The 15,663-nt window shown below is 50.8% G+C and overlaps 1 protein-coding gene across 2 annotated transcripts in view; it reads right to left on the reverse strand.

Moving 5' to 3' along the window:
• CSGALNACT1 (chondroitin sulfate N-acetylgalactosaminyltransferase 1) overlaps nt 1-15,663 on the reverse strand; it is a 322,489-nt gene that overhangs the window by 83,168 nt on the left and 223,658 nt on the right. For both annotated transcript variants that reach the window (XM_060001577.1, XM_060001576.1), the window contains exon 3: nt 724-1,616. In XM_060001577.1, the coding sequence (XP_059857560.1) occupies nt 724-1,333 (610 nt within the window). In that variant the 5' untranslated portion in view covers nt 1,334-1,616. The remainder of the gene's footprint in view (nt 1-723; nt 1,617-15,663) is intronic.

Below are 15,663 nucleotides of genomic sequence, written 5' to 3' on the forward strand. Positions count from 1 at the left end.
ACGAGGCTGCTTTTTTCTAAAATTGACACAAACACAATTAATACTAGGTTGTTCTGTGCCCATGAAGAAAGGTGAGGCATTCACTCTCCTAGCTTCCAGGTGCTCTGCCCACCTCTAGAATATGACCTAGTGGTTAAGGACGTGGACGCTGGAATCAGACTTCTGGGTTCAAATCCCAGCCCTGTCACTTGCTAACAGAGCCCCCTTAGGTGATTTACTTAATTAATCTGAGCCTCCATTCCCTCACCCCGCAAAAGGGGTCACTGCCAGTGTAAAGCTCCCAGAACAGAGCTGGGCGGACCTAAGTGCTACAAGTACATGTTCGCGACTACTGTCCTGGCCGGGGCCTGATGACAGGGCCCGGTCTCTAGACGTGCCTGGGAGAAGGCATAAAACGAAAACTGCCCATCACACTCTATTTGGGTTTCAATATTTCATGTTTATATTTTGTTTTCTTTCTTTTTTATTGAGAGCAGGAAGTTCCACCTTCTGCCAAGAAACAATGAACCTGTCCACTCAGTGACTGCAGTTTCCACGAGGAAGTGAGTGGAAGCAGATATTTCTGAAAAATACAAAAAGCCAAGCCTTGCCTTCAGTCGCTCATTCAGAGCTGCCTATGCGTCATCCCCAAAGCCACCGCCAGCCTCTGCAGCCGGGCTCTGCCTGGGCCCAGACCCGGGTGCCCCTCCGACCACCTTCCACCCCCTTCGCAAGCGGGCCAACCTTCGATGAAGTCCGAGGCCGTGTAAGGACGCTGGTCGGGGCTGCTCTCGGCCGGGCTGTTCAGGGCCTCCACGGCCAGCTGGATGACCTCCACCAGCTCATCCCGCTTGTCCTTGCGCACGGGCTTCTCCTCGGGGTGGCGGGTCAGGCCCGTCTCCAGCTGGTACACTTTGTGCAGGGTGAAGCTGTCAAAGGGCACAGCGGCATACTCGGTGGCCTGCTTGACGCCGGTGTGCACCTCCGCCCTGTCCACCTGGGAGCGCAGGAAGGCCAGCAGGTCGGCCTGGGCCCTCCCGGGGGGGCCCGCGGGGTCCCCCGTCAGACGCTGCGCGGTCCTGAGCTGCTCGCTCCTCTCCCGCAGCTCCTCCTGGAGCTGTGTGATCTGCCTCTGGAGGCTGCTGATGTAGTCGCGGTGACGTTCTTCCCACTCCTGCATTGCCGCCTGGTACCCGTCCTTCCCCGTGGGGCCGTTGGCCCGGGGCAGCCCCAGCTGCTCCTCGTCGCCCCTTGGCGTGCAGGCCAGCATGTAGAGGACAGAGACGACGCAGCAGAGGAGCACAAGCAAGACCACAACCCGGGAGACCCAGGTGAGCAGCCCCCGGCGCACCATCCTCGCTCAGGGATCAGCCACGCGTCCAGCAGCCACGGCGTTCATCCCAGACCACCCGGCCCGCGAGGGGCGTCCCTGGACTAGACCACAGGGAGCACACGTCCGGGGGTCCCCGAGCTGCTCTCATCCATTTCGGTCTACACAGCGTCTTGTTCCTGGGAGTCCACCACCAAGGGCAGCAGGTTCCTGACTTCTAAAGGATGAACTTCCAGGCAGAGGCAACGAGCCAGGGGAACCGTCCAAGTTGTCACGCTCATTCCCATCATAGCCTTCCAGAGGGAACCTGAGGAGACCAATGACAATAACACTTAGGACAATAACCCCCTTGTGTTCACCACGGCAATCAATAATCAATATTCAATGGAGTTTACGGAAAATGCTTACAACAGGTGATTAAATATTGTTCAGTGTTTCTAAATCAGAATGCAAATATGCATCTGCAGAGTAGCGTACACAAAGAACAAAGGATGCGGAAAGAAGATTGGAAGAAAACATGGCAAAATGTGAATTCTCTCTGGGTGGAAGGATTAATGGTGATTTTTCTGCGTCTCTGTAATTTTCTCTATCTTGCAAATTGTCCACAATGGCACATATTATTTTCATGGTTAAAAGGAAAAAGCAAAACTTGAATGACAATGAAATTGCAGAACAGGGTCTTCCCAGCACCCGAGGATGCAGACAGTGAGCATCCCAGGCTCCTGAGGCCACCCAACCAGGGTAGGCCTGCAAGCTGGCTCAGGGTGGTCCTCATACTTTCTGATGAGGAAGTGAAGAAGCACCTGGAGGCCCAAATATGCAAATGCTAAGTGCGAATGATAACACTCAGAATGCATCCGGACAGTTCTTCCAGGACAGGGGATGATGAGTTTACCACAGAAAGGGATGGAGCTGGGAGAAGTAGACCAGAAATACTGCTTTGTCAGGACTCAAACCCAGGACGCCTCTGCTCAACCTCTGGGAGCAATTTCGTGTCCTGGCGGCTCATCAGAAACACCCAGCCAGACCACAGGGCCTTTCATCCAACTCCACCGCCCCCCCAAACAAATGAGGAGCCACCTGGCTCTCACCCGCTGTCCCCTTCCCCCGGTAAGCCCCTCCCTCCTCCACCCGGCACTCCTTCCTCAGTGCCCTCCCTTCCTTAATCCCCTTTCCTCAGCTCCCCTGCCCATCTGAGCCGAAAAAAAGAATGATAAATGGATCAAGTAAGGTTTCTTGTTGTAGGGAGATTTTAATAAAACTTTCCTAGATGCATCTTTTTATATCACTTCTCTGAAACAACCTCCCTGAGGGTACTGTGTCCTGGCCATTTTATAAAAATTCAACATTAAAAAAATCCCCATGAAAACTAAATTACCTTTTTTTTTTAAGGTTTTTTGTTTGTTGGGTTTTTTTTTTGGCTGTGCCTTGCGGCTTGTGGGATCTTAGTTCGCTGACCAGGGGTTGAACCCAGGCCTCGGAAGTGACAGCACAGAGTCCTTACCACTGGACCACCAGGGAATTCCCTAAATTACTTTTTACAGTCTTCACCCGACCTAGAAATCCAGATTCTCACCTCATTTACTGGTGGGCTGTCCCCTTTACTGACTGGAAGGACTCCAGTCAATTAGCAACTTCAGGACCCCTGGGAGTAGGGAGAGATGATCCTTCTGGCATCCTCCCTACACTGAAAATACCATAAACAGTAAGGCTCACTGATGGTCTAAGTAGTCACCTGCCATGTCCTATGGCCACACTTTCGAGTTCCTCTCCTATTTCCCTGGTGATGTGCCTCTTACATATATCACTATGCTATCAAAATAGTTTATTTCCCAATTTTCCTTTAAAATTCAACACATAACATTCTCTCCAATATTTCCCTTGGCCTGAGGATTTTCTCTCTCCTATAATTTAGCACAATACACGGTTATCAGTGCTGAGTTTAAAGTGTATGTTTAGCCGTGGAAGCCTTTTCTGTCTGATGAAAATCTCAGGCTTTGTATAATTACTATAATTCTGTGATTTAAAACATCTCAGCTTTGGTATTCAGGCACCTTGCTGTTTTTAAGGAAATCGCTCCGATGAACTCATTATATCCAAGTATTAAATTACCAGTGAAGACATGTTATCATGTTATGCGGCTACTTTAAAGACTTTTACTTTAAATGGACTGTCATTAAAGACAAAATAAGCAAATCAAATAACAAAAATGGAAGGTTTAACACCATTTGTTGTACTGTGGAAACAAAGTATGCAATCTTTCTAACATATTTTTAACGGAATAATGGTTATGTTTGCATAATAAATTGAAATCACATTGGTTAACCAAAGCAATGTATTAAAGCAATGGCTAAAGAAGTTTAAAACTGTACAACAATTATTAGTTCTGTTCCGTAAGTCTCTTGAAAGTCTAGTCTGGCTTTTGAAATTCACTAGTATAAATTTCAAAGTTATTTGGTATTCCATTCTTCTGGATGTAAAAGGAGAAAAAAACAGATGTAGGAAGAAATGACTTTTTAAAAGTAATAAAAGCCGTAAAAATTACTGCCAAAGGAGCAGTGATGGATTTCTCCTTTTAAATGTCAAGAGCAGATAACGTATGTCAGAAACAAAATTCTAGATCTTTTAACACACAGTGTTTTGGGGATGTTTCTAGCAATCTAACCTGTAATGATAATAGTAACACCTGGCCACACATTTGTCTGCTAGAGTCAGGAGGCTCATCCTTCGCACTCTTGCTTCTGTGGAGACATCGGGTTTCTCATCTGCAGCAAAGATCTGACCTACTCAGCTCTACCACATACAGGAAAGAATGGCCTCAATGAGATGTAACCCTGACCAAACGTACAGCCAAACCGCAAAGGTACAACCTCTCCCGCTCTCTGCAGAGATGCTGGGAGAATTAAAGAGTTAACTTTTATAACGTGTTTACAGCTGCAGATGGAGAACACCATGTAATTACCAAGCACTATTACAAGTTAGAGACGACAGTGAAAATACAGCTGTACCATCCCAGCAGCATTGTGCTACTATTTTAAAAACTTAGGAAAGGCACCCAGATTTCAGAGGAGCTCCATCTTTGGGGTGGCTGGAGCGCGAGATACAGCCCTGTCAGTGACCAACGTTAGGAAGTGTGGGTGAAGGGAGGTGTGTGCTCCTATTTTTTAACCACAGAAAATCCCTCGTGCTCGTCAGGTGTCTTGCCACCTACACTTTAAACGTCCATCCTTCTCAAGTGCTTTCCCCAGTGCTTTCCTGCCTCTTGCCAAATCCCCGAGGATGTTCTGTGATGCACCTTGTCCAAAACACTGAACTTATTGATTAGACTGAAGAGACATCCAAGCCCAGCGGTTTTGCTGCCATTCTTACAACCTCTCTGGGCAACAAAACGGTGGGCAGAGGCTCCTCCACGGTCCTCTCTGAAGGGAGAATACGCTGCAGAGCAATGCTCGCCAGATGCCCCAGGGTGAGCCAACGTAACGCAGCGCTACTCCCCAAACTCTCAGGCTGGACAAGGGATCTAAGGACAGACTGAATAACCCTAAGAGCTCTGCCCTGGGGTATAAGGTAGGGGGCTGCGTAAGGAATTTCTTTCTGAACATTTAAGGAAGAGAGTCTGAAAGAAGCAGGGGGCCCTAGGCCAAGGGGTCCAGCAATGGGTGGGTTTCTCAGACTCCAGGTGCAAAAGCTGTCCGGCAGCCCTGACATCCTGGCCAGGCCACCAAGCATCCTGGGCAGCCCCACATCTCCAAATAACACAACGATGGTCCAACCATAGGACAGAATCACAGTCCATGCCATCCAGGATACTGTCATTATTCATCCTTGCTGTTACTGAGCATCTAATGTTATTATACACTGATAAGTTGTTACAGGAGATGAAAAGTGAACCAAACACAAATTCCATCAGCAAGTTCATGAGCTTGTAGAGGCATTAAGCCCTTTGTAAATAACTGTAACATGAGCCCCCAGCAGGCAAACGTCATTAAAACAAATACGAAGTGTTAATGCCATGCTCCCACCTACCAAATGTGTGGGTGGGGGGGGGTGTATGTGGGGATTGAGAAGAAAAGTATAAATATAAATAAATAAATTTCCAAATGAGAAAGGCTTAAAATAAATGTTAGGAATCAACAACGTTCGTTAAAATAAGATAGGCAAGTGGCCAAAGGTACTGTTTATCATTTCATCTTAAGAGTGGAAACTCTTTGAGAGTGAGACTAAGACAGGTCTAAGTTTGGTCCAGAGTCTGACACCCAACCAAAATGAGGACAGTGGAAATGAGAACTTCCACAGCTAGGACAGAGGCACCATTAGGACGGCTGTACTCATTTTACTCTGTAGACCCCAGGGGACGTTTTGGTCACGAGGGCTGTGTCCTGTGACAGAACGTCCATGAAAGGCTCATAAATCACGAGGCCCGCAGGACATGCCCGGCTGTGAGATGCTGCCGGGGCAGCGGTAGGCGGAAAGGACGGTGGCTCTGTGGCGAGACCAGGTCGGGCGGCACTACACACCACAATGACAGGCCTTGTGAGTGATAAAGGAGACCATTCAGGGAGTGGCAATAAATTCCACGGGACAGCTCCACCCTGTGCACACACACAGCCAAAATGGATGGTGGGGAAGAAAACCAGCAGTGTGTCCTGAGCCAGGAAGTGGCGGGCCAGGGCCCCAAGGCCGCTGTGTGCATCAGCTCCTCCTGGGCACAGACAATCAGCTCTTTGACAGCAGGGGCACAGCTAACCTTCAGCGGCAGGATTAGCTGTACTAACAAAACATAAATCGAGGTCCTATCTCTTGGGTAAACACACCATCCTGAACGTGTGTGGAGAAGGCAACCTGCAAAGATTCTTATTCAGAGATGTTCTCGGAAACGTATATAAAGTAACTCTGTACACTTCACCCGGCCTCAGTGCTGCATTTAGAATCCCCTCCGCCTCCGTTTGGCCCCCAGGACGGCCTCCGCGTCCCTGCCTTCCCACCACGGTGTCTACCTCCCCCCATCAGCTCGGGACCACACGGCCGGAGTGGGGGGATTCTGCAGAATCCAGCAGAACACGGACCAAAGCCACTGCAGGAGACGAAGACCCCCCCAGCCCCGAGCCCCTGCTCGCTGTCTCCTGTTCAGATTCCTCCTAACTGTTCTCTATCTGGTCTCTTAAGAGAGACAAGCGTCTACACACAACCTCTGCAGTGCCGCCGCAGGGTCCACAGCAACCTGGCTCTTGTGCACACCTCTGCTTCAGAGCGAGACGCTGCAGAGAAGTTCAAGCAGCCTAAGGATGAGCATAGTCTCCCCAAACCACACCCCCGGGGGCTTCGGAGCAGGGCTCCTCAGGCGTGGCAGACCTTTCCGGAACGCAGGCGTCTCTGCTCCACTGGGGCTTGAGTCAGCACCCATCACGGGCCAAATGCTTTATCCTCGGGGTACTTCTGACGGCAGCTGGGGAGCGGAGGGAAGCCCTGTGTCACTGTCCACACAGGACAAGGTATGGGCAAGCAGGGGGGCACAGGCCTCCACACGCCATCACAGCATCAATGTTGCCGAGAAGCGTCCTCGTGGACCGCATCCACCCTGACACCAGGCTGCCCGGCCCAAGGCTCTGCCGGACACAGAACCAGGCTCCGAGGGTCGCATTCCTCCTTCGCCCTTGGCACTCGGATCAGGGGTCTCCAAACTGACCAACATAAATAGCACATTCCAGGCAGGAAATAACTAGTGGACGAGCACCACATGTTAACGTGATCATTGATAAGTCAGAGTACTGTTGTAGTATGTATTCCCAAAACAATACCCCTAAAATAACGAAAAAATTGTTTTTAATGTCTTCTCACCCTGAGGAACTGTCCCAGGCTCCCCAGGGACCCGCTTCCAGCTCCCAAGTAACTGCCCTCCACCCTGAGTTTCATCCCAGTGTCCCCGGGACAGAGCTGCATCCCCGCCCACCCCAGGGCCCCATCGCAGGTTCCCACTCCTCAGGGTGACCTTCCTGCCTCTGGACCTCCGGCTCCATCCCAGGGTCCCCAATACCTGCTCCCCAGACACTGCCTGGGCCCTGCCAGGTACATGCTTCCCGCCCTTCCAACCCAGAGGACCTGGACGTGGCCTTCAAGACACCCTAGAGGGTCCATTCTGAGGTCCTCCCTGTAACCAGATCCGGGAGCTGGTTCCCCATGGCCCAGAGGGACCGAAATCCCCTCATCTCTACACTGCTCTGCAAGAATCATTGGTTCCTTTTTCCCTACTTGGAAGCAGAAAAAAGGAAATGTGGAAAAAGAAACTGGGGTCTGCTAATCAGAAAATGAACACATGGAGATTAATCACAGCTCTGAAAGCCAAAAGGCCAGGAAACAGGCCCAAGCCCTTTCTGCTAGTCTCTTTTGATTCTGGTTTCTAATTCACTGGTGAACCTTTGTAGAGAAGAATTGAAAGAGAGGGTCTTCCTGAACACACGTAGATTTTTCTATTCCCCGGCCCTTGCCACCTCCAACCTTGTTTCAGGAAGCATCTAAGGAGGTCAACCGGCACAGGTGGCAGCCATGGGGCCTGGGGAGTGACGAGAGAGAAGGGCACCGGTACAAGAGGGCAGGACTCATGCTACTTAGGATAGGCTGAATCAAGAACCTTTTCCCGCAGGAAGATGCCCCAAGCAGACATGCAGACCTGAGTCAGCTGCCCAAACCCTGCTGAGAGACCTGCCCTGCCTCGGTCTGCCCCATCCTGCGGGCTCTCTGAGGCTGGTGGGGTCACCCTGCCCCCAAAGTGAGAGCCCCAGAAACCAGGCTCCCAGCACCTCCTGATGCTCACGATTACATCGCTTAGAGAGCATCTGCTCTGGGCCAGACACCAGACTAAGCACTTTATAAACATCATCTCATTTAATCCTCCAAACAATCCTAAGAGCTACGTCTTATTATCCCATTAAAGATAAGGAAACTGAGGTTTAGAGCAGTGACGTAACTCACCCAAGGGGCACAGCTGGCAAGCGGCCAAGCCTGGTTTCAAAGCCAGCTCAGTCTGATGCTAACCCTTGCTCTCACCCAGCAGGCTGTACCGTTCACCACCCTCACTAGTCCCGAACTGCCTGCCGAGACCCGTTCCTCGTCTTGCACCCAACCTGTCCAATTTTTCTTGTTTCTCGCCTGGCCCCTCAGATGTAGCATAAAGCAATCTTTTCTTCTCTATATAATGTTTTGCCTCCCCGCTTAGCTGTGGTTTGCATGTCCACATCCCTTACCAGCTCTGCAAACTCACACCATCCCTGGAAACAATGCCGATCCCAGCTGTGCCTGGTGTGAGCCTTGCTCTGGCCCCTCGGTGGGCTCGGGACAGAACACCCCCTGCGACATCCAAGGGCTTCTGAGCAGATGTCAGAAGCTTACACCCACTTATCACCTACTAAAAAGCCTCCTGGCAAGTGGAATTTCTTCTTTGAAAGGAGAGAGACAGGACATCTCTCAGTGGGCTAACCAAGCTGCTGGCTGGCCTCACCATGAGTTCTCTCCTGCCCGACACTGGCTTCTCCCTTCCGTCCTCCAGAGCCTGGCAAAAGGAGCTGCCCACGCAGTGCCACGCACCACGAGTCCCCTACCGTGCTCCCATGCAGGCAGAAGTCACCCCGACCGCTGACACCGCTGGAGACTCAGGGAAGTGTGCCGCTGGGGAGACCAGGCCCCAGCTTCCAGGGAAAGGCGCGCTACTGATTCACAGGAGAGGGTAATTAAAAGTGAGTGGTGCTCGTGCACCCCTCCAGCTGAGCAGCAAGCACAGGGCCCCAAGCAGATGCTGGGTGGAGCTGCTGGCCAGCAAAGGTCAGCTCCGAGGGTGGGTTGGAGCTGTGACTCACCCTCCCTGTGCCGTGAAGGCTGAGGTGGGCTCAACTTCAGTTACAGCGAGGGCAGCACAGAGAGGGAAAGCGGGGCTCTCTGCTTCCTAGTAAGATGATCTGTGTACCTCATTAGCAGATCAGAGAAGGAAAGAGGAGGATGAGAAATAAGGTTCCCCAAATGCCCCCACCATGTCCCAGCCAATGCCTTTAAAACACTTCTAGACACAGAGCTCCCAGAGCAGGTGAAAGTCCAAGACAGGGACCTGGTGGCCCTCCAGGCAACCCCAGGGGCTGCACTGAGGACCTTCCGAGAATCACTGGACCGCCTCGAGCACCGCCTGCTGTCTCACCTGAACCTCATGTGAGTGGCTGATCCCAGTCTGGAGACTAGGATCTGGGACGTGGGGAGGCCCGAGACTTACCCACACAGCCAGCGATTTCCACATCCCCAAACGCCCCCAAAGTCATCGACACCAATCAGCCTGACGCTCCAGAGTGCAGACAGAGCTGCCACACGTACAGAACTAAACCTCACCAGCAAAGGGGAGGCCACGCCCACGAGCAGGGCCACAGGGAGCAACGCAGCAGGGAAAGCCCCACAAAGAGGATAAAACACGGGCCCTAAAGAGGAGCAGAACCAGACACCAGCCTCTAAAAGTGCAAGATGGAGCCCCTTGGACCTGGAAGTGAGAGCTGGGGAGACGCGTGAAGCTCTCCCCGCTCCCCATCCTGGGCTCCCTGGGTAAGACTCGGCTTCACTGCAAACAGTGACGACCACGGCTTTCCTCTGGCCCTTGTGGTCATCCCGCGGCTGGTGTGTGCTGCCCCTCCCAGGGGTGTCACTGCAACCCCGGGCATCAGCCAACTTGATGTATGAGTGTGGTCACCCCAGGTGTCGTGAAAGAAGTGGGTGAGCACAGCAGCTCCTTACCCTGCAGCTCGGCCACGAAGGAACAACCCCTGGACACATCCTGAATCGAAGGTGCTGGGACCCACGCCCTCGAGCCCATTGATGTGTTTTGCTGGCATGTTTGAAGCGAGAGGGTTAAGGAGGAAACCGCCACTTTGAGTCAAGACAAAATAACCGGACTGATTCTGCCTGATTCTCCTCTTTCTTCCCCACCGACAAGGAGGCATCAGCACACAAAACGAGGGTCTGGCTTCTAGAAAGTGGCTATTACAGAACAGGACTGGAGAAAGTGCGGATGGTACAGAATTACTTTAGAAACCCCATGGGGCTAGATCAGCAGAGCCGTCTATCTGAGCAGAGAAGTAGAACCAATAATGCAGAAAAATATTAGTCCAATATTATATAAATGCAAGGTGTCATATTATTTTCGCAAAAATAAAACCTAGAGCTGATTGCAGACTGTATTTTGTGGTCCAGCTGCGGCCCGCCACGCCACAGGCCCCTCCTCTGGCGTCCCAGCCTTTCCTCGGCTTGCACCCCACACTAGTGCCAAGACTCTCCTACTGCCCACTATACCCACTGCGGGGGTCAACTGATCACTAAGGGATTAGCTAAAGCATTTCAAGATGTTACTTCCAGGGACTTCCCTGGAGGCGCAGTGGTTAGGAATCCGCCTGCCAATAAAGGGAACATGGATTCGAGCCCTGGTCCGGGAAGATCCCACATGCCGCAGTGCAACTGGGACCATGCGCCACAACTACTGAGCCCGCGCGCCTAGAGCCCGTGCTCCGCAACGAAAGAAGCCACTGTGATGAGAAGCCAGCAAACCGCAGCGAAGAGTAGCCCCTGCTCGCCGCAACTAGAGAAAAGCCCACGCGCAGCAAGGAAGACCCAACGCAGCCAAAAATAAAATAAATAAACTTATTAAAAAAAAAAAGATATTACTCCCAGAAAGAAATTTACCTGCAATAGAAATTGTCCTATTTCTACACAAGGTAGACAGCACAGAGTGCTTACTTCATCCAAGTTTGTTTTTCAGTTTAATATTACTTAATATTATGCTAATATTCCTCTGCATCACTCTTAAAATATTCCCTGCACTTCCTGGAAACATTCACCTTCCTCTCTAGGACCCCACCCTCTCTGCATCTTCTTCCTGCTTCTCTGAGGCCTCCGATGGGGCAGGTTCTATTAACATCATACCCATTTCGTAGCAAAGGTCATGGAGGCAAAGGTTAGTCACTGGCTCAAGTCACCCAGCAACAAAACAGCAGAACTGGGTGTTCAGCAACAAAACAGCAGAACTGGGTGTCCAGCTCAGGCAGCGTTCATCACTGGGCCCTACGCTTCTCTACAATTTTCTACGTGCTTTAACAGAGGCATGGCCATTGTAGAGGGGTGCACAGGGAGCAGTGCTGGAGCATGAAGGGCCTGAAAAGAAGGAACCAACCAGCCAGGCTGGCACCTTGACCTCAGACCTCCAGCTTCCAGAACTGTGAGAAATAAACGTGTGCTGTTTAAGCCACCTGGCCTGTGGTGTCAGAACAGTGGTCACGACGGGGACTTTGTACGGTAGCCTATAGGCATGGGTTAGCCAGCCAGCTACCTTCTTAAATAGGAGAACCACATGATGTGAACTGAATTTCAGCAAACGGGCAGTGCTAAGAGGGACTGGAGAGGGGAGACCGGCCTCGGGGAGATGGGCACGTGACCAGCGCACCTCTGCGGTGTCCAAATAAGGGATGTGGGGATAGCAGCCGTAAACGTGGACTGTGGTCCTAGAGCGCCGTGTCAGGTACATCTCCAGGGCCTGCAGACCGGCCTGACACGGGATAGAGAGTATCCAGGGAGCACGAGGGTGGAGGACGGAGCCACTGCTGGAAGAGAACAGGCACAGGGGAAGATCCAGGGCAAAGATGGGCTGGTGCTGGACAGGCCCGACGGGTGCTGCTGCTGAAATGACAGGGGCGGGGGGTCGCCCTGTTGACCCCCCGAGCATCACACCTGCACAGCCAGCAGTCAACCGAACGAAGGCGGAACCTGATCAGAGAGCCAAGCCGGCACTGGCACTGTTTCACTCACCAGGAAGCTTAGCCTCGGAGAAACAGCTGGTGTTTAGACAGTGAGAGGGCTCGGGTGAAGCACCGTCAGAACCAGAGCCCATGGCTCTGGACACCGGTCCCTGCCTCTGCCCCGCACTGCAGAAATTTTACATCAAAGTAGCTCTCTCACATCCTTCCCATCCCCCAAAGCCCAGTTTATTTTTTTTTTTTTAAAAAGATGAAAACCATAGTGTATCTTAAAAGCTCTCCCCACACTGCATTTAAACAGAGAGGCGGGGACCCCAGGCAGGCGGCCGGGGGGTTTTAAAAGGCCACTGCATGTGAAGGCTCAGCTCGGTGCCCAGGCACGGGGCGGGGGTGGGGGGTCATCACGTTTCCTAGACATCACTCAGGTCTCGGGACAAACACCTCCCGGCTGTAAGCAGCAAGCAGACTGTCCGACCAGCGGACTGCCCACTTGGACCACGGGCACAGCTCAGCCAAGGTCAGACCCACCAGGTCCCTGGTGAAAGGTCAGCAGGCGCCATTTAGGAGAAATCTCAGACCCTCCTAAGATATTTCTGAAATGCAATTTTCCAGTAGCTCAAAATGACATGACTCAATACGGCAGTGTTCTAATTTTAGCTGCCAGTACTAGAGATATTCCTGGGGTTCAAAAAAATTTTTTAAACAACAATAAAACCTGCTTCTCTAAATGAGGCTTCAAGATGCCCTCTTCTGACTGCACATCATCATCCTGACACATAACAGTTCTCAGTTCCAAGCTGCTCAGGGTGGGCATAAAATGCCTCTTCCTGAAAGATAAACTGGAATACTATCCTTTTGATTACACACTGAGTCTGCAACACCTGCTAAAATGACTACAACTGCACGACCCCATCTCAAAGGAGCAAAACACACACAGCGTTTCACCCCAGCTGCAGCGACCTGCGGGCAGCAGGGACAGGTGGAAGATGACCGGGGGCTCTGAGACCACCCCCACTCTCCCCACGCCCACCAGTTCCCACCGGAGGGTAGCACGTGGAACCCTCGTGACAAGCATTTTCTCCATAGTAACAGCAGCACAGAAAATAACTCCTGAAATTCAGCAACGATGTTATAATTAACATGAATTTTATCCACCCAGTCACTGAATACATATTGAAGGAGACCGTTTGGACTATGACAGCGACAGAGGAGGGGTTAGTCGAGGTCCCCGTCCTCACAAGGTGCCGGGAAGGGGGAGAGAGGGACAGGTGAAAAATAGCTGGCTGCCAGGGGGATGTGATCAATCATCATTAAGACAAACAAGATGTCACTGTGGTTCAGAGGAGAGACTGTTCTGATTGGAACAGTTGGATCAGAGGAAACTTCCAGATGGCAGAGCTGGGGACCCTCCGAGAATCCCTCCATGACCATGGTTATAAAACATGCAGACCTAGTTAAGGTTTTCCACTCCTCCAATTCCACTACTTAGGATGCCTACTGTCTTAATTTTTAAAAGGGGAAAAAGATAAAGAACTATAAAAATTCAGCATTTAAAAAAAAAGAAAAAAAATTCAGCATTTTATTCACAGTCTCTAGTTTTTCCTAGTTTTTTCAGATTCTTTTCCATTATAGGTTATTACAAAATATTGAGTAGAGCTTCCTGTTCTATACAGTAGGTGCTTGTTTATCTATTTTATATACAGCAGTGTGTATATGTTCATCCCAAACTCCTAATTTATCCTTCCCCCCTCCCAGATTGTGTCTTTGAGTGTGTCTCTCTGTGTTCAAATCTCTTTCATGTGTCCCAAGCCAGGTGAAAACTCCATGGCCTTGTCACAGCCCTCTTTTATTTATTTTTTTTAACATCAGCTCCTTCTACATAGAAAGAAGAGTTGAATTTTTTTTCCTTGAAACCAAGCTAATGGGTCTCAAGATTGACACAAAGGCCATTATCCGGTGGAGAAGTGGGTCTGAGGAGGGCTCCACTTTAAATGAATGTTGCTTTATCTCTATTAAAAGCCTCTATCGAGATGAGATGTTTAAGGAGCTTCCTGAGCTACAGAGGCTGACCCTGTTGCTTGCCTACGTTTGGCAGATGTTTATTTCTGAGTTTCTGGCTCCCGGACAGGGCTGACATAAGCAAAAACATAACGAAACGAAGGGTACCTCTGTCAAACACGGCACAACCTCAGCCTCAGAATCAGACGAAAGATGCTGAAAAGAACAAAAGGAGGCCATCCCATCCCCGCTGAGGCTCTGCTCACCAGCACTGCGGCTGTGGTCACCAGCATGCTGGCTCTGAGAAGCCTCCAGGGAATCTACAAACAGGGCAAAGCACACACTGACCACACCTTCAGGCCTCAGCACTGCATATAATTCACTGTTCCGTTATGTCTTTATCTATAGCAATTCAGAAAAGCAAGCAAGCCCCCTCAGCACGGAAACTTCATGTTCTTTATCCCATTATTTGCCAGGTCAAGGTCTCCCTCCAGGGCACACAATCCCAGCTGCAAAGCTGATGAAAAAGTAACGTCAATTTTCTTTAAACAAATGTGAAAATGCAGAGTACCAACTAAAACCCTCACGATGCATGGGATCATTACTGCTTTCAGCTTCATTATGACCGGCACTAAGAACTTGCAGAAATTTCAAAGGAACAACGCTGGAGAAAACCAAATTAGGAGGTGATAATCAGGGAACAAAAGTTCTTGTTTACACAGGAAGTTCAAGGCCAAGTCTGTTCTCAGATCACTGGCCTCCGCCTCTCCCTCCCAGCTCCTCTCTCCTCCTGCCGCCCCCCCCGACCTACGCTCACCTGGCCCATCCTTCACCTGGCACCAGGTGTGTTCTGAGAGGCCTCCCCTCCCCCAGAGATGGGCAGCCGGAGAGACGGCTTGGTGTGTGGTCTGGCTCAAAAGGTTGAGCCGAGACCACCAGAAGCCTTGCTCAGAAGGTTGGAGTCAATGACCCAGGGGGAAGCTGCCCACTGGGAGTGGCAGCTGGGGCACGTGGCTGAGTCACAGGATGTCCAGAGCTGCAGGCCCACAACCTGAGCGCCTCATCAGACCCGACCGGTGAGGCCAGAGGCAGTTCCTCCCTGCTGCCTGCGGAGGGATTGCCGTCAGGTCCCGTAAAGCTGCTCCTTGTACAATCCCACACCCCGCCCCCGCCCCTGAAATCCAACGGGGTCTAACGAACACAGGATAAGGAGGCTGGAGCCCCGGTTCCACCCAGAGGCTTGCACTCCCTCAACTAGGAGGGGACGATAGCCATTATTTAAGGACGCTTAACTTTGAGCGTATAGATACATTTAAGGTTTATAGATAAAAATTACAGGTAAAATGAAAAATGCTTATTTGACTGATAAAGATATTACCTAAACTCTCAGGAGTCATAACCCAATGGCAGTCCGTCAGAAACGGAAATAAAGCATTCCTGAAAATATCCTGTAATTTAATGGGGGAAAACTGTGTAATTTACAAACTTCAATCCAGATACTACTTTTCTGAATTATATTCTGAGTAAAGTAAAAGACACTCAGATAAAAGATATTTGGCTTAGGTCTTCCCTGGTGGCGCAGTG

Source organism: Delphinus delphis, chromosome 21 (assembly GCF_949987515.2).
Source record: "Delphinus delphis chromosome 21, mDelDel1.2, whole genome shotgun sequence".
NCBI lineage: Eukaryota > Metazoa > Chordata > Mammalia > Artiodactyla > Delphinidae > Delphinus > Delphinus delphis.